Source organism: Wyeomyia smithii, chromosome 2, assembly GCF_029784165.1.
Source record: "Wyeomyia smithii strain HCP4-BCI-WySm-NY-G18 chromosome 2, ASM2978416v1, whole genome shotgun sequence".
Lineage (NCBI taxonomy): Eukaryota > Metazoa > Arthropoda > Insecta > Diptera > Culicidae > Wyeomyia > Wyeomyia smithii.
In genome coordinates, this window is record NC_073695.1 from 32286151 (window position 1) to 32312543 (window position 26393).

A 26393-nucleotide genomic window follows, 5' to 3' on the forward strand; every position below is an offset into this window, starting at 1 on the left:
GACATTTATGACATATATGTCATATATGACATTTATGACATTTATGACATTTATGACATTTATGACATTTATGACATATATGACATACATGACATGCATGACATACATGACATTTATGACATTTATGACATTTATGACATTTATGACATTTATGACATTTATGACATTTATGACATTTATGAAATTTATGACTTTTATGACATTTATGACATTTATGACATTTATGACATTTTTGACATTTTTGACATTTATGACATTTATGACATTTATGACATTTATGACATTTATGACATTTATGACATTCATGACATTTATGACATTTATGACATTTATGACATTTATGACATTTATGACATTTATGACATTTATGACATTTATGACATTTATGACATTTATGACATTGATGATATTGATGACATTTATGAGATTTATGACATTTATGAGATTTATGACATTTATGACATTTATGACATTTATGACATTTATGACATTTATGACATTTATGACATTTATGACATTTATGACATTTTGATATTTATGATATTTATGACATTTATGACACTTATGACATTTATGACATTTATGACATTTATGACATTAATGACATTAATGAAATTTATGACATTTATGACATTAATGACATTTATGACATAAATGACATTTATGACATGTATGGCAGTTATGAAATTTATGACATTTATGACATTTATGACATTCATGACATTTTAATGACATTGATGACATTTATGACATTAATGACATTAATGACAGTTATGACATTAATGACAGTTATGACAGTTATGACATTTATGACAGTTATGACATTTATGACATTTATGACATTTATGACATTTATGACATTTATGACATTTACGACATTTATGACATTTATGACATTTATGACATTTATAACATTTATGACATTTATGACATTTATGACATTTATGACATTCATGACATTTATGACATTTATGACATTTATGACATTTATGACATTTATGACATTTATGATATTTATGACATTTATGACATTTATGACATTTATGACATTTATGACATTTATGACATTTATGACATTTATGACATTTATGACATTTATGACATTTATGACATATATGACATTTATGACATTTATGACATTTATGACATTTATGACATTTATGACATTTATGACATTTATGACATTTATGACATTCATGACATTTATGACATTTATGACATTTCTGACATTTATGACATTTATGACATTTATGACATTTATGACATTTATGTCATTTATGACATTTATGACATTTATGACATTTATGACATTTATGACATTTATGACATTTATGACATTTATGACATTTATGACATTTATGACATTTATGACATTTATGACATTTATGACATTTATGACATTTATGACATTTATGACATTTATGACATTTATGACATTCATGACATTTATGACATTTATGACATTTATGACATTTATGACATTTATGACATTTATGACATTTATGACATTTATGACATTTATGACATTTATGACATTTATGACATTTATGACATTTATGACATTTATGACATTCATGACATTTATGACATTTATGACATTTATGACATTTATGACATTTATGATATTTATGACATTTATGACATTTATGACATTTATGACATTTATGACATTTATGACATTTATGACATTTATGACATATATGACATTTATGACATTTATGACATTTATGACATTTATGACATTTATGACATTTATGACATTTATGACATTCATGACATTTATGACATTTATGACATTTCTGACATTTATGACATTTATGACATTTATGACATTTATGTCATTTATGACATTTATGACATTTATGACATTTATGACATTTATGACATTTATGACATTTATGACATTTATGACATTTATGACATTTAAGACATTTATGAAATTTATGACATTTATGACATATATGACATTTATGACATTTATGACATTTATGACATTTGTGACATTTATGACATTCATGACATTTATGACATTTATGACATTTATGACATTTATGACATTTATGACAGTTATGACATTTTTAACATTTATGACATTTATGATATTTATGATATTTATGACATTTTTGACATTATTGACATTATTAACATCATTGACATTATTGACATGATTGACATTATTGACATTATTGACATTATTGACATTATTGACATTACTGACAGTATTGACATAATTGACATTGTGGGGTGGGAGATTATGAACACGATTCCAATGAGCAAACACTTTTTTTATAGCGTTAGCTTCAAGCTGAATTTAAAAAATATATTTTAATGAACTATTTATAGGTAGTGTTAGTTTTACTCACAATTTTAGTGTATGAATCTTTGCGAATAGAAGAAATCGTATCGATTGCCACGCGTTTTTTGTATGGCTATAACCTATAATTTTAATTAGTTTTTAGTTCGCAATTAATGCCGCAAATAGTAATTTAAATATTAACTTACTTGATATTGTGAATAGTGGTTCCAATTTCAGCGATTTATAGATTTAAGTTTAGCATTTAATTAGTAGTAATTTAGTATTTAATAGTTTAAAATAAATCAACCAACTTAAGTATAGAGTTATAATCGCGCTCTTCTCTCGATCGTCGACGAAGCGAATGGCGACCTTTAGGTCTTCGGATTTTTGACACTTCGTTCCGTTCGTCGACTGATTGAGGCGACTTGATCAGCGCCACGTCGACGTTCATCGACGGCGCCGCCGTAACGAGGGGCTTGGTCGTTACATACCCCCGCCCGTAAACCTTGGTGTCCTGAATCTCCCGAAGGCTCCGCTGGTTTGCACTGATCTCCAACGTCCAACACCGTTAACTTAACGGCGGGCCGCCGTAGAACTCCAGTCGCTGTCCGTACTAGAGCCTGGCGAACTCTGCCATCTCGGCCGGGAAGGACCCTCTCCACACGTCCACGAATCCATTGATTGCGCCCAGTTCCATTGACTACTAGAACAAGATCTCCCTCCTCCAGTTCTTTGACGTTCTCGAACCACTTACATCTGCGTGTTATAACAGGCAGGTATTCCCGGATCCATCTCTTCCAGAACTCCCCGGTAATGAACTGGGCTAGCTTCCAGCTATTGCGTAGCGCCGCATAGCCGTTGACGTCTGCTGCCGGCTGAATTTTGTTACCCGTGGAACTTCCTAGTAGGAAGTGGTTTGGAGTTAGGGACTCTTGGTCAGCTGATTCCAGAGGCATGTAGGTTAGTGGCCTGGAGTTGACCAGTGCCTCGGCTTCGTAGATGATGGTCTTCAAAGTCTCGTCGTCCGGCTTTCGCCGAGTGTCCAACGCTGAGCCAACTGCTGCTTTTACTGATTTGACGAGCCGCTCCCACACTCCGCCCATGTGTGGAGCTGCGGGAGGGCTAAATTTCAAAGCGGTTCTTGCGTTCGTGAAGGTGGTTGCCATTACATCGTTCAATGTTGCGATCTCCTCCTGAGGCTGCTTGTTCGCCCCTTGGAAACAGGTGCCATTATCGGAGTAAAAAACTGCTGGAGAACCTCGACGACATATGAGTCTGCGCACCGCCATAACGCATGAATCCGTAGACAAACTATATACCACCTCCATGTGAACTGCCCGGACTGTCAAACAGGTGAATAGTGCGATCCAGCGTTTCATCTGGCTGCGCCCTACTCTAACCACGACGGCCCGAAATAGTCCACCCCCACGTACGTGAAAGGGCGGACGAATGGTTCTAATCTTTCTTCGGAATGGGGTGCCATTGGTGGTGCTGATGGAATGGCCTTGGCGATCTTGCAGAACGCACAGTTGTTAGCAACTTTCCTAACAAGAGCTCGAAGGTTAGCCACCTCAAAAGACTGCCGCATTTCGTTCACCACTGTCTCGCGGTTGGCGTGCCGATACTGGCGGTGGTGAACGAAATGCGGCAGTGTTCGTTTCTTGAAGATTTTGTGGGGGTGGGAGGTTATGAACACGATTCCAATGAGCAAACACTTTTTTTATAGCGTTAGCTTCAAGCTGAATTTAAAACATATATTTTAATGAATTATTCATAGGTAGTGTTAGTTTTACTCACAATTTTAGTGTATGAATCTTTGCGAATAGAAGAAATCGTATCGATTGCCACGCGTTTTTTGTATGGCTATACCCTATAAATTTAATTAGTTTTTAGTTCGCAATTAATGCCGCAAATAGTAATTTTAATATTGACTTACTTAATATTTTGAATAGTGGTTCCAATTTCAGCGATTTATAAATTTAAGTTTAGCATTTAATTAGTAGTAATTTAGTATTTAATAGTATAAAATGAATCAACCAACTTTAGTATAGAGTTATAATCGCGATCCTCTCTCGATCGTCGCGAATGGCGACCTTTAGGTCTTCGGATTTTTGACACTTCGTTCCGTTCGTCGACTGATTGAGGCGACTTGATCAGGGCCACGTCGACGTTCATCGACGACGCCGCCGTAACGAGGGGCTTGGTCGTTACAGACATTATTGACATTATTGACATTATTAACATCATTGACATTATTGACATTATTGACATTATTGACATTATTGACATTATTGACATTATTGACATTATTGACATTATTGACATTCTTAACATTCTTAACATTCTTAACATTATTGACGATATTGACATTATTGACACTTTTATCATTATTGCCATTGATGATATTGTTTACATAATTGACATAATTGACATTTTTGACATTATTGCCATTAATGATATTAATGATATTCTTGATATTATTACGTTATTGAGATTATTGACATTATTGACATCTTTGACAATCTTGACATTATTGACCATATTGACATTTTTGTTATTTCAATATTCAGAACGCTTTCGATATATTGCACATATTTCAACAATAAGTCAATGATTATTTTTTTAAACATCATGTATCAAAGAATCTATTGAAGTTAGCCGCTTTTACGGTACGTTTATAGCAGAACAGTTTCTGTTTTTTACGGAGCTCTGTATGGCTGTCGTCAAAAACTATTATGATCGGTGTTTACATCGCTGCGAGTGAGTGGAATTGATGTCGTATTAATTTGCTTGTTTGTTATTTATTCCTTCTCCTGCAGATATTCGCTTGCTTCCACGAAAGCAATCATATCTCGATCCGTTGCTTTTCAAGGTGCCACTAAAGGATGTCGTATGTTATCTATCGTTGCTGGAAGCTGGACGGCCGGAAGATAAATTGGAATGTAAGTACGAGTTTATTTCTTTTCAAATTCGTTGGATGTGTTATAATCAAACCCCGTTGAATTTTGTGAATTGTACACATTTTTTCAATTTTCATTTTTCAAAACAAAAATGATGATTGAAATAAATCTTCAAACATGAGAAATTGAAACCAGAGAGCAAAACAGACACTGGGTTATTAACCCCATAAACTGTCCCCCTTCCGTTCAGCCAAGCGAACCCAAAAAAGCACATAATCGGTCCATGGAGGCGAAATAAATTAGATTGATATCTGCTAAGTTTCCTGCTGCCATTCTTATGCCGCCTTCTTTTATTCTTATCATTTTGCCACAGTTATGTTTCGGCTGTATGATACCGACGGAAATGGCGTTCTGGACACCACCGAAACGGATGCCATCGTAAATCAAATGATGTCCGTCGCAGAGTATCTCGGCTGGGATGTATCCGAACTGAGACCGGTAAGTGCTTGTGCCACAATAACTCACACAGAACTTACTCTGTTCTGTTCAGTAGGATTGCTACATCGTTTTTTTATTTCTTCTAATTTTCTGGTTGAAGGGCTGGATTCTTGGTTTGAAATCAAAAGATCATAGTTTTATTTTATTATTAATGACATTATTTGACAACCGATGTAATTCCCGATATATTAATTATTCAGTGTCGCAAACGTGTTTTCACACATGAATAATAAATCAATCGTAAATTACACTCGACATTCACGCCACTACTATATGGCAGGAGGGAGGTCACGCGAACATTAATCAATCGACCCTCAGGCAGAATTTAGTTGTTCATAAAAAACGACAATCAAACTTGCCCAAACAAAATAAAACCCCATCGGGCACCGGCATCGGCGTCAAGTTCTCCAATCCTCAGCAGATTGTCACTTATTGAAGTTAGTGACCCACCAACCGGCCGTCCCGTCATCGGGAGCGGAAGCAATCGGAATGACGGTGATTTTTGTTTCGTTTCAGATCCTGCAAGATATGATGACGGAAATCGACTACGACGGTGACGGGTGCGTTTCGCTGGATGAATGGCAACGAGGAGGACTAACCACTATTCCGTTGCTGGTGCTACTCGGTAAGTAGTTCGTATGAACAATAATTTATATTGTAATCCTCTAATGGAGAAACCTGAATCCTCATTGCGATCAGTTAACAGTCTGATTGTAAAATAATTGGGAAAAGTTTCGTTTGGAAGACCTTGAGCAAATTCAGCTGGCGGCTATGTTGAACAATTCTAATTTGCGGTATTTTACTACAGACCATAGTTATCATTTAACAATTATTCGTAAAGCTGCTTCTGCTGTGCGGCAGTTAATTGCTACAATATTTTTTCTCTCCCAATAATAAATCCGATGGCTGGCTATCCGAGTTTTAAACTCTAATTATCTCCGTTGGAATGATATTCTTTCTCGGCGCACAGATGAGTGTGGAAGTTCTTAAAACTTAACAGCGTGAAAACTTTTACCAACAGCCGGCTGTCGGGGAGAAACTCGTAAAACATCAACCGTAAAACGTCTTTAATCGCTTCCCGCGCTGCACTTCAAGAACGATTTCGACAAACGGAAATATGCATAGTAAAATTGTTACTTTAATTGGTCTACAAAAGGTACGATAGAATCCAGATTTTTAATATTTCCCACGGACCTATTAGAAAATCTCTGAAATCAGGAAATTGATTTTTTTTGGTTACGAGGACATTACCTGCATGAAAAATTCAAATAAGAATGATCGTAAAACCAAAGTTTTCGATTACATAGCTTCTTTTCCGGTGGAGAAATCTTACAAAGGAAGGGTCGGACAAGTCAACTTTAAATTATCTAGTAGTGCATCGAAATTCTCTACCCACAACTTCATTAACTTAAAATTTGCGAACCAGTTTCAAACATCGTAGCGTTTGAAAATCATTATTAAAAGTATCCAATTAATTAATTGTGATAATCTTGCAACGATGGTTGTCCCAAAGATTATAAAATTATTATATTTTTCTGCGATTCGCGTTGCATGAGGGTTTTTTTTGCTTCTTGTGGTTCATGTTGTATCCACTGAAAGTTTTTTTTGGTAATGAAAGTTTTTATGGATTACGTTATTCGACAGTCGAAAGTGTTACGTTTTGGGATAAAAAAATACTCCTCGACCTAATTACTTAATAAAAAACAAAAATCAGGAAAAAAAATCAGGATTTACTGATGCTAAACTTATTTGATACCGCGTATAAATAATCTTCCAAATCGTGTAAAATAGTTCACGTTATTACAAGAATATCGCGTTGAAAAGAAAAAGAAAACCCCAGAGTATATTGAAAATATTTATTTGAAACCTTGTGCTTCAATAGCAAGGAACGAATATTTGAAGGAAGGACAATAATGGCAACTATTTCCAATCAAATTTGAAAGCTCAGAATAGCTTTTTGTAACTTTTATCAATGCAATTACTGAGATTAACTGTAGAAAAATATGATAAAAACTAATATAACATAATTAAACTATTATTCAAAGGAAATCAGCTGGAGCTGAATCTCAGAGGAGACAGGATCGTTGTTCCCTGCTCCGTTGTTGAGTTGTCAGACTTTGCAAAAGCAAACAGATGCGCCTTGTTTAAGTACGCTTCAACGTTCGATCTGCTACTATTGTTAGCTTCAAAGTTTGTGTACGGCGCGTGTTATTTTTCGGTTCGATTCTAAGCTGTGAAAACAATTGCCAGTAAGGAAACAGCTGATGCAAGTTACCAGTACCGCTGGTTGTCGGCACCACCGTTTGCAGCACGGAGCAGCAGCTGCTGGGACATTAGGCTGCAGATAAGCAGTAAAGAACATCTTCGCTGAGTAGAACGGCTGTTAAAGGTAGTTGGTTATTTTGTTTTTGGTTTTTTTTACAGTGTGGTATGGACAAAGAAGTAACTGACTCCTGCGATTCCGGAGACGGAATCTCTATCGATTTGCCGTCCGATACAAGCAGGTACAACGTACCGCGGGTCGGAAAAGCTGTCCCACAAGACCTGATTTATCGGGCAAAACTATACCCAGAAGGATATCCGGGCCCCTGGGTTGTTTTCCTTCGACTCGAAGCAAAGGCATTGAATACAATGCAGATTTGTAGGGATCTGGCTCGGTTTTCAACCGTAACCGAAATCACTAAACCCCGCAGTAATAAACTGCGTGTTTTAGTTTCAAGCCTCAATGAAGCAAACGAGATTGCCGTTTGTGAGCGTGCACATTCCACCTCGCGCAGTGAAGATCGACGGTGGTCACCGACTCGAGTTTGACTTTCGAGGATCTGGTGAAGGCTGAAACCTGGATTGCAAGAAATTGCACTCAATATCGCTCGACAGAGGTGTTAAAACTTACACCCAATCAGACTCGTCTCGGGTGACTTTCACCGGGTCTGCACTGCCGAGCCATGTACTCGTGGGCAAGTTGCGTGCACTTGTTTATGCAGCAGATGATGAACTGCACCAAATGCAAGCAGTTGAGATGCGGTAAATAAGGAGCGCAACATGCGAATGACGCCTGCGATAAAGGTACTGAAAAACGTGGACAGACTCCGCATGCCCCGCATACAAACAGCGCCAAGAACAAATCGAGTCATCTCCAAAAGAACGTTCTAAGAGCACGTTCGTAGAAATGCTTAAAGAGATCGCTGGCACCAAACTGGTTTTCCCGAGCTATCCCGAGGATTTGTAGTCCGACGAGCCTGACTGTGATGATTCAGTTGGATAACCATTTGCTGGGCCAGGAAAGTCTGGGAAGAAAAAAAATCTTTCTTCTATCAATTTTCCTAGGAAAGGTCAAAGGACCTTCAAGCAACAAAGTGCTTTTGAAAAGCCGAGACAAACTCCCCTATCATTGGCTAAGCTCAATTCCCAGGTGTTACTCCCTCTTCCAGGAGCTTCAAGTTTTCAGATATTGTAAACTGATTTTTTTAAATTTCAACACAACTGATCCACTCAAAAGTCTCCTGATGGCATTTTCAACGAGTTGACTGCTGAATAGCCCCCGTGCAGGGATCGTATCCTTCGATAGGTAATTCATTCGCTAAAGTGAAGGATTCTATTTCTGCTTTACAGTGGAATTGTAGAAGCATCATCCTCAAAATTGATTCACTCAAAGTTTTGTTAAATAAATAAAAATGCGAGGTATTTTCTCTCTCACTCAACTTGGCGCACTTCCACTATGGACTTTAACGTTTATGATTCAAATATTTTTCGGCTTGTTTACGGAGGAGTACTCAAAGATTAAAAAGTGCTATTCTTTCTATCGTATTAACCCGCCATCGATTCCAAGTATCGAAGTTGTTGCATGTCAAACGACGATACAAAGTGAAGAGCTTCGTATTGCCTCAATATACATTCCCCCAGAGCACAGTTTGGGCAACGGCTGCTTTTTAAAATAAAATAACTCCTTCCCTCACCACGGATAATTTTGGGAGATTTTAGCTCTCATGGCGTGCCTAGGGGTTCCTCATCTAATGATAATCACTCCTCTTTGATCTATAATCTTTACATAATGTATTAGGGATTTTCTATAATCTTACCATATTGTATTATAATTCCATAATCCCTTATACATTATACATTAGTCACAGTCAAGAACACTTTCCGATATCACTATAGTCTTTACGATGACTTCGAAATGACAATTTAAACGATCATTTGATTATCTTAATTACATTTATCAATGGATCAGATCACACACAATCGATTAATATTTCGTTTTACTTTACACGAAATACGAGGAAAAGAGCTGTCTTGAGCTGTCGAACCGATTCAAACATTTTCACCAACTGAAAATTTGATCGGGTTTGATTCTTGTCGCGCTGCAAGCCTAATGAAACGATATCCCGGCGAGAATATTAACAGACGGCCTCCCACTCCGTAGTGGGACAAAGAGTGTTCCGCTGTTTACGCGGAAGAATCCACTCTGCTGAAGGCTGTTTTAAGGATTTCAGCCCTTAACCGATAAAGATACTGGATTGCAACCAATTGTAATTGTATTCGGAGATTGCGAACAAGTTTGAAAGCTTGAACAGAGTAAAGAAACGCGGTTATTGGCACCGGTTCGTAAACGAAACCTCGAAAGAGCCCCAACGTCCTGTATCCGGAAATTGATGGAGAAAATGATACACCGTCGCCTGGACCATTGAATCGGAACTAATGGTCTAATATCAGATGCTCAGTTTGGTTTCCGCCAAGCCGAAGGGACGAACGATTGTCTTGCGTTGCTTTCAACAGAATTTCAGCTGGCGTATGCTAGCAAAGAACAAATGGTATCAATAATACAATTTCAAACTTTTTTTAATGTTTTCTCACAAAAAAGTGGATAACATTACTGTTTTTAGCTCAAATTAAACGTTTCAAACCGCACTACAGTTCATTCTTTGATACCAACTCTCATCTGCTTTAATTTTCGAGAAATTACAATTTTGATGAAAATATTTTTCAAATTTTAAATTTGATTCAAACTAAAATGTCGTAAGATAAATAAGTTACGTCCGACAGAGGGAGTGCTGTCTGACTCAGCGTTGCAACCCATATAGAAAATTTTGGATTTATACTCAAATAACATTTTCATGTAGGACGGATAGTTTTGTTGCCAACCCCTTTTCGGGTTGACTAAAAACGAAACGCATCGGAAGCCAGGCCCGAAGCATCATTTATTATGCAAATTCACACTCCTGTGACCTGTCCACACCGGAGCACGACCATCCGCAAATGGTTAGGCACGAGTATGGATTTTGTTGCTCTGCTCACTTTGGGATGACTATTTTCAATTAAATACTGTGGATCATTGTGTGTTGCAGCGGCAGCAATGCAATTTTATCGTGAAAACATGAATGCAATGGATGTAACTTACCATTGAGCTTTGATACAAATGAATACTTCCATGAAATGGATTACAAATATTTGTATGATTGCTATTTTTTGATTGCGAAAGCCATAAATGAAATGTAGGTATGTTAACTGTGTATATATCTATCTGCTGCCTCCATACGAAAAGCAATTCCACGCCTCATCCTTTTGTTCGAATCCGTACAGTGTCGGAATCATCGTCACTGGGCTATATTTAGCCCTACAAATGGCCTACCAATAAACCATCGACAAAGGATTCGGGCTGCATCGAGTGAAACGAAAGCTGATTCTGCAGAGATGTAGGATGTAGGTTTTACGAAATCACACCAACTTGATGAATGCTATATTATCGTTCGACATCTGTCAGCAGACAGAGGAGTGTTCATTTCATTTTCTCGTTCCGAATAATACTGCTGTTCGCCCTGGGGAGGAACGGAGAGCGGAAAAAGGACAACGACTCAATCCTATTTTCCCCTAGCTAACCGTGTGGGCGGCAAAAGATATATTCCGAAGGTAAATATAGCGTTTTAGATTGCGGTGTCACATCACCACACCGTCATTAGTGGTAGTGGTGTTTTACCTTGAATGGTAAGCCATCCATCGCGTGGAGAGATTCGGTACGTACGTGTCCTAAGAAAACTAACTTGATGGTTTTTGATACGGTGCCGACTAACTTTTGAAACGACAAATGAATGTAACTCATTTAATTGGAAATGGAACTGTTTTTGGACAGAGTCCAGAAAACGCCACCCACAGGGTACACCATATATTATATGTCGGAGCGATATGGCAGTCGCGGTTATAGTGCTTTCGACCGCTGTAGTTGATTGATGACTTTGCGGGCTAAAGTTGATCCGTATCAATTTGAAAATTTCATTTGTTACGCTGGGATAAATGTCAGAGTGAGATTAGCAATCACTAAATTTTCTGCTGTATAGCAAATGAATGAGTTGGTGGCTCACACGCGAATCGGTCCGTGGGACTACAATTAAGCTAAGTGTATAGATAAGCGGTCTCTTTTCTCAAAGAGCTGCAGCTGAAGTTGGCGATCCATAGTGCACACACAACTGTCTTGATTGCAGTGATTGATTGAGTTCTACAGCATCGCCCGTTTATGTTCGAGTGGGATTACCGGATTGTGCCTGCAGGGATATTGATTCAACTGATTAGAGCATATTCATCGGTTGGTTTGTGAATGTGGTTTGCACAATGGGAGGCAAGATTTTCTGCTGAGTATGCAGTCACGTGCACCGCTGCAACATCGTAACAACACATTTCGCAACGGAGCGGAACACTTCTAATTGTCAGTTCTTGCTGTTTGTTTTGAGTAGATCATCTGCCTGCTCATGTTGACCGACGTTTCCACGATTTCTAATTCTAGTTCGGATTCCGAAAATGGAATACGGTTACACTGTTGTTTACTGTTAAGGTTATATGTTTGTGTTGCAGTAAATTAGTATTAATAACTTCTCTAGTAATCAATTTTTCAGTTTTTGAGGTAGTTTTATCAATAAAAAAAATGAATATTTAAATTTAAGCACCTAATAATAAATAAGTTAATAAAATTTAAATTGAAGCACCTAATAATAAATTAGTTAAAAATAAGATAGTTGACAACATAGAATACGCACGACTTAAACACTTCATTCAAAACTAAAATCTAAATTTTCGAATTAAAATACACTCCAATCCATTCAGATTTTTGAAATTTCCGAATACAACTTTTACAAAATTTTGTTAATTTTTAAATAAAGCTAGTTTTGTTACTCTAAAAGTTTCAAACAAAATTATGCACTTTGAACATTATAACTATAAAAGGCGCAACTGAGTTCTCGTTGGGTTTTTTTTAATGAAAATGGAAAACAATTACGCCCATCGCTAGCTACAGCTTTATCTTTTTTTTTTCTGGCAGAGCAGAACGAACTGCTGATCAGTCAGACCAAGTGCTATGATCGAAACAAGGGAATATGGCGGATGTGACAGTACTTCCGATTTGAGCATTACTTTGTAAATTTTAACGGCTTTGGTAGTATGAGGCCGAGCATTGTCATGTGGTAGCATCACTTTTTCGAGCCGTATTTTGCGCAGTCAACTGAAGTGGTTCCACAATGATGATTCAAATCGGTTTCAACAGCTCATAATAAATAACTCCGACCTGGTCACACCAAATACACAGCATAACTTTCGCAGCTTGTGTATTTGACCGAGATTACGACGTAGAAGCAATCCTCATTGTTTTGTTTTCTCTGGGGTACTGTAATGAATACATTTTTTATCACCCGTCACAATGCAATGGAGAAAACTCTTCCTTTTTGTCGCTGAAGCAATCGTTTACAAACTGAAAAACGACGCTCAATGTACCGTGGAATAGGGTGAAATTGATCAGTGGGGTGAAATTGATCACCTGAAAATTCGTGATAAAAAATACTAATCAAAATATATTTCTCTTACAACACTACGCAATGTTAACATGTCCTTAAACGCAACTTTTGCATGATTCACATACCTGTCAAAGTTAACCCTTGCATGCCCGGTGCAATTTTTCATATTTTCGAAATATTCTTCTAACTCAGTCAAAGCTCAATCAAATTTTTCTTCACATAAGAAAAGCTCAATCAAATTTGATCAAACAAATTTCCAAATAACAAAAAAAGTATTGAATTTACTTAAAGTAATCTTAGTTGAGGGTTAATTACGTTAAATTTGGAGAAGTAAGTGAAGTTTGATAAAAGCTCAAAAAATGTAATTTTCAACAATGATCATTCCATACCTTTGAAGAAATGCTGTTGAACTCACAGGAAACCACGAAGATTTAATTTCAGAACTAGTTTTTGAGCTTTTGCAACAAACCGAATTGAAATCGGTCTGACGACGATCAAATATGAGCAAATTTAGCAACAAGCAGCTCGTGAACCAAAATAAACAAGTTTGAACTTGAAATATCGTTATTTTCGTTTTCAAACTAGCTGTAAATGACTTTTTTCAGTAGAGAAATCATCATTTATCTTTAGCATATCGAAAAAAAGCACATTGCCAAAAGAATGTATGGATTCCAATGGTGATCAATTTCACCCCAATTTACCTCATAGTACCTTATAGAATTATCGAATTTATTTCATGAAGTAGACGATAGAAATTTCACCAATTGCCATAGAGGTTTACTGGAGCACATACCAGTACTTGTTTTAAAATTATACTATTTTGGGAAAAATGTACATGAAGCTAGTTAATTGGAAATTGTTATAAAAATTGATCAATTTCACTCCATTCCATGGTACCTGGGTTCAAATCATGAGGAACCCAAGTTCTTAGTTTTTTAATCATTTCCAAAGTATGCAATCGTCTTGGTGGGTAATTCCTTATACTAAAGCATATTATGCAACCCTAATGCACCGCGGGGTACTTTTCACCAAAAGTTAGTTTAGAATCTAAGCTCTTAAAAAAAAGTCGTTTCAAAATATTTTATCGGCGAAAACTTTGAATAAAATGAGTATGATTTTTTTTTTCAATTCTTTAATCATCTTTGCCCATTTGTGGAGTAGTAACATTGTAACATTGTAGGTGCGTGTTTATGTGCGTTTGTGTTTGTGTGGGTTTGTTTTGTGTGGGTGCGTTTGTGTGGGTTTGTAATAAAACACAACGAATTCAAAGAGCTACTAAGCCGTACAAATAACATGCTTAGGTCAGTTTGGAGAGTTAGGTCAAGGGTGAATTATCATAATTGTAGCAATTCTTGTCAAGAAACAGTAAACTACAGAAGAAGACGCATAATCAATAGCTCTGAATAATCGATTACCGCTCCACGAAGTTTTAAAGTGCTAGAAAAAACTGTAAGCTATTTTACAGTATAGTGCATATGGATAGACACATATGCACCAAAGAAGAACGCCATTCGCAAACCACAAATAAAGTTACCGAAACTGTCGGATTAAGGAACAAACATTTTTGCTTCTATACACGGACTGATTAAGTCAACAAATCTACAAAAGCTACGTGTGAAAGATATACTTTTCTTAAAACTGGTTTTCTTCAAATCGTTTCCTAACAAACTGTACTTACTGCATGCGTATCTACTTTTATGCGATGTACTGTAGAAAATAACACTTTTTCTAGCTATTACTTATTCGTGCACTTTCGTGACAATTTATCTTCGAGTGGTAATTAATTTTCCTGCGTTATTGGTTTTGCGTCTTCTTCCATAGTCTACTATTTCTTAACGGTTTGATTTGGTGTGGGTGCGTATGAGAGTTATTAGACGAATCTAAGTTGTAGTGGTAAACTGTTACCAATAACCAGTACACACTTGATATTATTTTGCTCTGAGAAAAATATTTAATCATGCCAACATTGTTTTCGTAGAATCACCGTATTGAAGTCGGTTGTTGTCTGATTTAAGATCTGTTATTTTTGAAGATGGGTAAGAAAATGCTGTTGAACTCTTAGAATTTCGGTATCAGCCTTCAAAAAAATGGCGTCCAAAAAGCATTAAAAATTTTCAATTTCTCAAAAATTCAACATTGCGCCATTGTTGTCCCTTAAGGTGAAATAGGCCTAAACTCGGAGAAATTTATTTTTACATCGAAATACATCAAAAATCATTTATAGAATCCAAGGCGAATAGTTGAAGAGGTTGTTTATAAGACACGACCGCAGGGTTAACGTAGAATTACGATAGCCTGTCGTATATCAATAATTTTTTTTTTTTTTGCAATAGGTTTGGAAATACTCTCGATTGGGGTTTATCAATTTAATGGTGTGAAGGGGTATATTTTTTCGTATGAAGTGAGCAGTTTTCGTGACGCTTTCGATGTTTTCGGTTTTACAATTTATACCCCTATATATGATGCCGTAAGACGTAATTCTACGTCAAAAGCGCACTAATCGATGTGCTTAAGTTGACTCTGTTGAAAAAAAAATTAAAAGAAATTGTATTAATCAACTCATAAATGCTTCATGATCGCGTGCGATATCCGCTCTGAGATGATGAATCTCATTTTTTTCTAGTTTAGAGCTATCATCTGAATAGCCCCGCCTTTATTTCAAATTCCCACAGTTTGTTCCAGTTTCGTAATACGGATGCACAAAAAATGATTTCTTGTGGACGTTCAGTATAGCCGGTGGAAGAGCTGAATGACCCCTCAGGTTAAAGGCTCTCTAATAAAAATCAAATTTGTCACTCCTTTATTTCCAGTTATACCATTCTTCAACGTTCGAAAAAATTTATTTTGTGTGTCGCAATACTAATGTATGAAAAATAATTCTCATTTCATTCTGCTTTAGAGCTATCTTCTGCATAGTTTGTCACAGTACAAAAATGATTTCTTGTGGACATTCTGTCGAGCCAGACCGATAGAACTCTCATAAAGGTAACAAAATAACATTGTATCGTGTCGTGTTGCGGTTTGACAGGAGACAATACTCTCGTTCGAATGGAAGCAGGTTGTTGCGTGTTTGATATTGCCGTTGGTAGACATGAGTATGAAGGTCGAAATTCTGCTGTGATGTCCAAACTATAACCGTTTTGTTTTAACATGCAATGGCGTAAGAGCTGCATTTCTGTTTTCTGCTGCCATCTAGCACGAGAACAAGTATAAATTACAGCCGGTCCTTCTCAGGGCCACCAACACGTTCTTGAAGCAATTCTGAATTTTTGTAGCAACTTAATTTGACGTTCACTTTTTCTCTGATGAGTGAAGGAAATCTCGAGTTTCAGGTCTTCGAATGTCATTAAAACTCAAACATTATCGGATGATTTTATTAAATTTGGTAAAAAACGGATTTTTGCTCGTTTATACATTAGTTCTTTGTATGCTATATAAGGCTTGTTCGTCCAAAATCTGAAGACATATTTCAAAAACAATCATGACACTAGTTTCATTCAGGTTATAATTTTTATACATTTATGAAGTCGTTAATTGTAAAGAATCATATAGCCACTACCTAATTGGGTTGCATAATGAATTGACGAACTTTGAGTTTATCCCTGCCATGAGGGTCTGTCCCTCTCTGCAACCGAATTACTTGTTTTCGACGTAACTCCGAGCAGCTTTCTCGGTACAACATATCCGCTTCGTAGCATTCTAAAACATTCTTAGTGTAGTGAGTTAGTGACTTACTGAGTAGGAATAGTAATAATCGCTTCTGCAGGCGTTGTTCATGGTAAATTTCTTTATTCCTCGTTTTCGCAGTAATGAAACTTTTACTTGCTCGTTCACAGCTGCATATGGCATGCCAAACTAAATATGTTGTGAAGAAACTTAGCCTTTTTCTTCGTCGTGAGATACACATTCCGGTCTATGGCGGTTTAAAAAGACTGGCCTGGAAGCTATTTGAAGTCTTCCAGAACGTAAGTTTCATCTCAACCATCGTGACGCAGGAAAATTTTGTCAGATATTAACGCTAAAACTTATGAGCGCGTGTTTTCGTCGACAAATTCTGCTTATCGTTGCGGTTTGGCACAGTGTTCACCTTATACGAGTTCATTCCTTGTCGATGCTTTCAGGTAGGCACGAAAGTTAGCGTCATTCACAAAGTAAACCAAGCTTCTTAGCAAGCTTTCTGATGGAGAGACCCGGATTTGCATCGCGACCGCACACAATTACTTTTCGCACCTGTTCTTTCGACACCTTTTTTGACTAGACATTTATTATGTAAACAAAATTAGGTATAAATTTTCAGAGCAACAGTACATTACTCGGTGAAATATTTCACTCGCTGATGAAATGTTTCAAAAGTATTTTTGTTTAACTTCACGAACTTTCTTTGGAAGTTTTAATTTTAATCATACCTTTTCATTAAGGAAATAGTTGACTGCTGTCTTAGCTGAAACAAAAATCACAAGAAGGTTGTATGCAAAGCCACGACCGCAAGGTTGAAGTAGAATACTTTTACAAGAAAGATAACCCGGCTGCTTGCGTGTCAGTTGGTAGTATTGTAATTTCTTTTTGTCTGATATTTTGAATGAAGTTCATTGAATATTTTTAAATTTTGTGCAAATGAGACGTTGAAGTGCTGCCGAATTGTAATATGCACATATAATACGACATCATTAAACGGGAACGGAACAAAGGCTACGGTTATGCAGAACGCGAATGCCGGCGCGATGCGATTCGCCTTACCGTGGTGAAATGTACAGCTCTTTTTAAGGCGAAGTAGAGCTATACATTTCAACAGATTTCGTCTTGCCGAATCGCATCGCGCCGTTATTTGCGTTCTGCATGACCGTAGCCAAACACTAAGCGACGCAAACACGTAATAATAATCAAAGTATGCATGTAGATGAAGATAATTAACTTTGGATTATAGCGCAAAACGAGAAAATATTAACTTTCCAAATAATCATTTGTGTTCTTCAAATTTCAGTTGTTCAATTTAATATCCGATGAAATGTTTGTTTATTACCTGATGAAGCTCTTATATAGGCCAAATGATGCATTCCCAATTTACTAGGTCCATAACTCTGCCGACCGTGCTTGGGAAAGCGCGGTATAACGACCAATCAGAGGTCGAATTTTGTGTTTTTACAAGGCTTAAGAGTTTTTAATAGTACAATAGTTCGAATGATAAAATTGCAATTTCATGCATTTGGTAGAAATCTTAGAAGATTTTCTAATCGATTGCTGCAAAAACGAAGGAAATCCATCGAAAACTAACCGATTTATTAGCATTTGAAATTTTTCTCACTTTTTTCTGTTTTAGATTTTCATTTCACATCCCTATGTAGCCGAACTTCCTGAGAGAAGTATTCTAATTCAAAATTAAATCTTCATTAATTCATTTGTTGTCCTTATAAGGACAATTGTTCAATTTATCATAGGATGTAGTGTTTATCTTACATCTCTGTGTTACCTTGATAGTGAGGACTAAGGCGCACGGTCAACACAGTGAGAAAGGTGTTTTTAACATTGAAAACTAGACACGGCTTGCTGGCAAATGCATCTACCGCTAATACCACCGCTATCATACGAAAGCGCGTCGTTTCATGTGGGGAATATCAACAACGAAAAATGAGGCGCGTCTAAGTATAACCCGAAGGCTGTCACTATACTGCTATTGGTACCAAAAGCTATTAACTCTTCAAATAAGTGTTTTATTTGTTCTCAAAAGAACAATTGTTCAATTCAAAATCGGATTTACGCAATCGCATCTCTGTAATATTACCGACAATAATATTCTTCTGAACAAAATGATAAAACTTTCCCATTAGGCCTCTGCCATAATAGACGCGAAAAGCGACGCGAACCGATTCGCTCAGCTGTAGGTTAATGTACAGCTCTACTGATAGCTGTACATCAACCTACGGCCGAGCGAATCGGTTCACGCCGCTTTTCGCGTCTACTATAGCAGAGGCCTTAGAGAAAGTTTCTGGCTGATGTATTCACTTCATGCAAGCCTGCTGCTGATGCTTCCCGCTACCACACTGAAACAGCATTTTAGTGAAGGGAGTGTCGTTGCATCAGCTGACCCTGCTACTATCGATGCTGATATACCCGCTGCAACAGCTACGCTATGCATAGCCATGCCACAGTTGTGGCCGCTATACGCTGGCCCAACTGCTGAGCAACTGCAACGCTATCCGCAGCCATGCCACAGTTGTGGCCGCTATCCGCTATCGATGGTACCCACCGCTCGCTCCCGCTGCTGCTAAGAGAGGACTGCTGTCGTCGCTGTTCAGAACTATTATGAGCGGCTTCGACTAAAACAGGCTCTTATATAGGGATGAAAATAGGAATGAATTATTTTACGTACGTGGTGAAATGATATAACTTGAAAAATATGTGTGACTTCATTCCGGCTCAGAGCGATCATTTGATAAGCTCCACCTCTTTTTTCAGTTTCTAAAGTTTTTCCTCAGTTTCGTAGCACGGATGCACAAAAATGATTTCTTGTCGAGCCGGACCAATAGCACTCTCATTGAAGCAACAAAATAACATGTTTTGTGTCGTGTTGTGCAGCTTGGTTGAAGAAAATGTTCCCCTCCCCGTGTCGCACGTAAGCAGATTATTGCGTTCAGTAGACAGTAGATAGTGTATCCAGCGAATAAACACCGATGGTGCTCTCACACACGCGACGGTTTTAACCCGCATCTTATTGCGGTTTGTAACATCAAGCGATTTCGTTAGCTCGCTGGTGCGTGTTGCATCATGTTGCAACTTGGTAGCTGGGAGACGACGAAATTCTGTTTATGCTGATTGATTGAATCGACTACATATTAGCTCTGCATAGTCGAACTAACTGCTTTTGTGAATGCGTACTAACAGGGCAGTTAATTATTCAATGTCGGTTATGCTAATCGCAGCCTTTGCGCTGCCCCTACAGTGGGGGGTTTACTAAATAAAGTGAAAATTAGACAACTACAACAGAATTTGATTGCATCCCGCACAGAATGTCTGCTTGTGTTGATGCCAGAAAATTATTAACCTTCAATAATTTTTTATTTGCCTTCAAAAAAGCATTTTGCTGTTCAAAATCGGTTGCTAATTACAACCTTTGAGCTGCCCTAACATTGGGGGAATTAAGATACACGGACAACATGCACTGTGGAAGCTATTTCACATTCGGTAAATTAGACGGGTGCGACAAATTTGAATTGCTAGGATGCAACACAGAATACTTGCTTGCGTTGACAAAAATTATAAACTTTCAATGACTTGTTTATTTGCCTTCAAAAAGGCATTTTGATTTCCAAAATTGGATTTCCTGATGGCAATCTTCATGCTGCCCCAACACGGGGGGAATAATGGCTGTCTGGCGACACACGCTGAGAAAAACCGCGCTGCTCCTGAGACGTGGTGACCAACCACAGGGCTAGTGCTGCTGCTAAGGAAGGACAACTGCTGTTGTCGCTGTCTAGAACTATTATGAGCGGCTCCGGCTGAAGCAGGCTCTTATATAGGCCAAATAGCATGTTTTCAATTGCAAGGTATATGGTCCTGTCGACCGTGCTTGGGAAGCAAGCATATAACGACCAATCAGAGGTCGAATTTTTCGTTTTGACAAGGCTTGACTATTTTCAATAGTACAATAGTGTGAATAATAAAATTACAATTATCTTATTTTGGGAAGAATCTTAGAAGATTTTCCAATCTATTGCTGCAAGAACGAAGGAAATCTATCGAATACTAACCGATTTATTAGCATTTGAAATTGGACATATTTTTCACTTTTTTCGGTTTTAGATTTTCATTTCACATCCCTATGTAGCCGAACTTCCTGAGAGAAGTATTCTACTTCAAAAACTAATGATTTGCTCTAACACATCTGAGCTTGTGAAGTCATCAATAGAGATGGGCGGGATGAACTAATTATACATTTTAGATCTTAACTATCATAAATAACATTTTTCTGCCGAGTAAAATGTAATTAACAAGGCTTAAGATTTTATGAATGTTTTTTTTTTTTTTGATTTACCATTTCCCACTCTTTTACAATTTTTCTTCGTCCGTTAATGACATATACTGTGTGGATGTCCAACCACAAATTCCATTTGAAACTCCGTAAAGATTATGATATGAAACATTCAACAGATGAAACAGCCTATGTTTGCACATTATCCGAGCATTTCGACATTCTTAAAAAATCATCAAATACTACGCACTGAAGCAAAGAAATATTGTCATGTGTCGAAATTTATCTACACATCACTTGTTTTTAAATTTTCATGCACTCATCTGGGCTGCCTGGGATGTCCGGAACAGGTGTCGACAATACGCTGAAGGAGGATGGTTACCACGTGTGGCGTCTGAAACACTTTAGCAAGCCAGCTTACTGCAATATGTGCCTCAACATGCTGGTGGGTCTCGGCAAGAAGGGCCTCTGCTGTGTGCGTAAGTATATTTATATGCTTCTATTATCATATTTACCTGGCAATGACAGTCACTATTGGTCTTCCCAAAAGTCAAGCATGATGATAGCGCATATCGAACACTATATTTGGTGCTCATGTCAGTAAAATTTGAAAACAGCGGAATCACAAGATTCCATAAATTGCACGTCAGTAAAATACTGCATTAACAAAGCTTCAGCCCGCCGGGCAAAACTGTCATCCAACGTAAACGATATAATTATCCATTACATAACATACCATTACGATCTTTCCATTGCAAACTGGACGCGAAATTCGACCACCCACGGGCCGAACAACCAATCGATTTGTTTGCCGATCCACGTGGACATGGGACACGGGAAATCTACAGTGTGCAAATACACGGTTCACGAGCGGTGCGTCCAGCGGGCTCCAGCTTCCTGCATTGCCACCTACGTCAAGTCGAAAAAATCGAAAACCACTTCAACCTTTCAGCATCACTGGGTCGAAGGCAACTGCTACGGTCGGTGTTCCAAATGTCGGAAACGAATCAAAGCTTATAACGGCATTACTGGATTAACTTGTCGCTGGTGCCGCATGATGGTAAGTGGACATTCCCGGAAGTCACGCGTGGCGACAGATGGCTTCTGTGCAGCTACGGTTTGTCCGTCAGGATTTTTGTTGGTTTTACGCTTGTCGGACAAATCCGTTCGTTTACGTTGGGCTACCTTGACAAATATCGAAAGCGCAGGAGATGTGTGTACAATCGATGTGAGAGTAAGATGGTTGGGAGTAAACGGGTGTCTTTCCGGTACGATAAATAATCTCCTGTGACATTTGTTTGTGATCATAGTAGATGTTTCATGATCCGTTTCCGATTGTAACCGATTGGAAACGAAAATGGTTTTGGGCTTCGGGTAGCAACAGATTTATCCACCCTTCGGGTGCCAATATCGATACTAAATTCAATTTTTTTCTATTCAGACCCTTAAGGGTTAATAATATTAACATTATCAGCTGAATGTTTTTATTAAAATTACCATTATTATACCGAATTTATAGACTTTTCAAATAATGCACAATGAAAATTATTTCGATCTAATTAGACTCAGCAACAATACCGTTGTTCAGTGGTCCCGCGATATTGAACTGGGGTCAAAACAAACTGATATTAGGGTCAGAATTCGTGAAACGGATCACTAAAACTCGCGATGTCTAATTTTTTCAAATAAGTATTAAAAACTTCAAGAGTTTCACTCGATAAGTTGATTTTCCAATTTTTATTGAATTTGAGTAAGTTTAAAAGTTGTTATTGTCATTTTAAATTTAGGTCAAAATTGTTTTTAAACAGACATAGCTTTAAAAATATTGCATCGAATTTGATGAAATTTTCACAGCAGATGCATCTTAAGTTGTAGTTTACGAAAATATTTTTTTTGGAGAATTTTTTTCAATAGTAACTATTTAAAACAATATGTTGAAATTCTATGTTCTGGGGCACTGAAAAATCTGAAAAAAATCACAAGTATTTTTGACGAAATTTCGAAACTGCCCTGAAAATTTCGCGGTGGTGATATTTTTTGATCAAAAGATATGGGCCTTCAAAGTTGGTGCCAAGCGCATTTTCAAGCGAGAAGCGAGTGAGCAGTACTACTATTGACAATCCCAGTTTCAGTTATATGCAAAAACTCTGTAAGGTTTGTAAAAATAGTTTGTTAGAAATGATTTTTAGTCGCAAAATAGTCAAAATATGCTTAGTCTGTTACCCAATTTAATGATGAAGACAGTATATTTTATGCCCCTTACAACTCGCAAACCTACCTACACATTTTACTAAAAAAATAATGAAAATTTAGTTAGGGGACAACCGTACAGAACGCATCAGCGGGTTGAGATCGCCCGTGCTATTACTTTTAGCCATTATGGTGCACTTTTTGGTATGAGAACCAAAGAAAACTTGGTTTAGGAGCATTTCTCGCTTGAAAAATGCGTTGCGGCACCAACTTTGAAGGCCCATATCTTTTGATCAAAAAATATCACCACCGCGAAATTTTCAGGGCAGTTTCGAAATTTCTTAAAAAATACTTGGTATTTTTTCCAGATTTTTCAGTGCCCCAGAACATAGATTTTCAACATATTGTTTTAAATAGTTACTATTGAAAAAATATTTTTTTCTTCAAAAAAAATATTTTCGTAAACTACAACTCAGGATGCATCTGCTGTGAAAATTTCATCAAATTCGATGCAATATTTTTAAAGCTTTGTCTATTTAAAAACAATTTTGACCTAAATTTCAAATGACAATAACAACTTGTAAATTTACTCAAATTCAATAAAAATTGGAAAATCAACTTGCCGAGTGAAACTCTTGAAGTTTTTAATACTTATTTGAAAAAATTAGACATCGCGATTATTAGTGATCCGTTTCACGAATTATGACCCATTAACAATATAATGCTACCGCAGTGGATAATAAATTTATGGTACCTATACAAATGCTTCATTGTTCACGTTCAACCGGTTGCACTCATATCCTGACGCAATGCAACGCAAAAGCCATTAATTCATCAAATGCAAATACCCCCAACGAGCAATCGTACCGCAGCATTTGATGAAACACACACAATAAATAAGCAAATGGAGCAATCAAATGATCCGCAGCCGGTGTGTAAATCACCTATAATTTGAAGCTCATAATAAGCCGATCGTTATACCGTTATGGCTGCTGCATTATTCTGCGCTACTGATTAATCCAATTAGTCATTGCATAACCGAGCGCTTGAAAATGAGCTTTCACGATGCACATAAAAGGGAAAATTATCGTGGTACATATTTAATTCCATTTTCTTTTTTATTATTATGCTTTAGCTTCACAACAAATGTGCATCCCTGGTGAAGGCGGAATGCAGTCTGGGCGAGTTTGCCAACGTGGTACTTCCGCCCACTGCCATCTGTCCGGCCGTGTTGGATCGACAGAAGTCAATCAATTTCACCACCAGCCGGGGGAAGGTCAGCAGCCACAGAACCGTAGCAAAGTTTATTTTTTTCGAATGAAGGTTGATTTTTTATCTTTTCAGAGCATACCATCAACGATACACTTTCAAATCACAGCCACCGCAAACACCTGCCCTCTGTTGGTGTTCATCAATCCGAAAAGTGGAGGCCGACAGGGAGACCGAATCCTGCGAAAATTCCAGTACCTGCTAAATCCGCGACAAGTGTACGACCTGTCGAAAGGTGGCCCCCTAGAGGGTCTCACGATGTTTAAAGATGTTCCGAATTTTAAGGTGATATGCTGCGGTGGCGATGGAACGGTCGGTTGGGTGCTCGAGGCGATGGATTCGATTGAGCTGCAGTGCCAACCGTCCATCGGGGTCATACCGCTAGGAACGGGGAATGATCTTGCCCGATGCCTCCGGTGGGGTGGAGGATACGAGGGCGAAAGTATTCCCAAAATCTTAGATAAAATCCAGCGGTCTACGGTGGTAATGCTGGACCGGTGGAGCATCGAGGTTAAAAATTATCCCATCACCAACGAAGAACCTCCGTTGATACCTACCCATGAGGTACTACAGGTCGTTTGCTTAGACGACAGCCCCGACAAAACGGTTATGTAATTGAGTTTTTCTTTTCCTTTTTTCTGCTCCATTGTCTTTAACAGGTTACGCTATCGGAGAACGTGCAAAAAGTGATAGAACTGTCGCGAAGGATAATTGAGGAGAAATCTGTGATTCAATCGTATGATGAATTTAAAAATAGTACAAAAACTTCCGAGATATCGATAGAGAACACAAAACGTGTCATTCTAAGTGACAATAATAACACCTCGGTACACCAGCAATCGACGATGACAGCGATGACGTCGTCATCATCATCGTCCTCGTTCGTGAAAGAAATTATTCAGCAAACAACCACTGCTCCCATCACCACCAGCAACGGGGACACGGTCGTAGAAACGCCGGCACCGCACTCGAAAATGATTGTTAATGGCTACAGTAGTTCCGAGTGTCACACGGAAGCCATCAGTAGCAGTGGCAATGGTGACAGCGACGACCAACACCGCCAACCACTTCCGGTCGGATCCACCGCTGTAACGGCGAACGGCGACAGCCAAGGCGGCGGGAACGATGAAGATGACACCGATGATAAGGCACGTGCTGATGGGCTGGCGGCGGAGGAAAAACCTCAACTGCCACCGCCAGCGTCGGCGATCAACGCCAAGGAGCGAAATATTGACCTGCCCAAGCTGATCAAACCGCAGGCAGCTTCGGAATTCACCGTACCGTACAACATTATCAACAATTACTTCTCCGTGGGTGTGGTAAGTATTGAAAGCTTGCTGCCGGTTTCAATACCAGTAGCAAAATTAGCGGCAATTAGTTCTAGATGCGGGCTCCGGACTTCATTCGGTGGTTTTTGGCTTCCGGAAGGCTGCACAATGTAAGCACAGGAAATCGAACACGGTCATCATTTGATTGGGGCGTTCGAGTGCAATCCGCCA

General features: G+C 37.9%; 1 protein-coding gene across 3 annotated transcripts in view; it reads left to right on the forward strand.

The window, feature by feature from the left end:
* LOC129726161 (diacylglycerol kinase 1) overlaps positions 1–26393 on the forward strand; it is a 247884-nt gene that overhangs the window by 204294 nt on the left and 17197 nt on the right. For 2 of the 3 annotated variants that reach the window (XR_008728257.1, XM_055682855.1), the window contains exons 9-16: positions 5116–5238; positions 5570–5694; positions 6211–6319; positions 21786–21914; positions 22284–22495; positions 24761–24901; positions 24970–25467; positions 25554–26213. Coding sequence is in view for 2 of the 3 variants with exons in the window: in XM_055682855.1 (XP_055538830.1) it covers positions 5116–5238; positions 5570–5694; positions 6211–6319; positions 21786–21914; positions 22284–22495; positions 24761–24901; positions 24970–25467; positions 25554–26213 (1997 nt within the window). In the remaining variant the exon portion in view is untranslated. The remainder of the gene's footprint in view (positions 1–5115; positions 5239–5569; positions 5695–6210; positions 6320–21785; positions 21915–22283; positions 22496–24760; positions 24902–24969; positions 25468–25553; positions 26214–26393) is intronic. The other variant, XM_055682856.1, reaches the window with a different exon arrangement.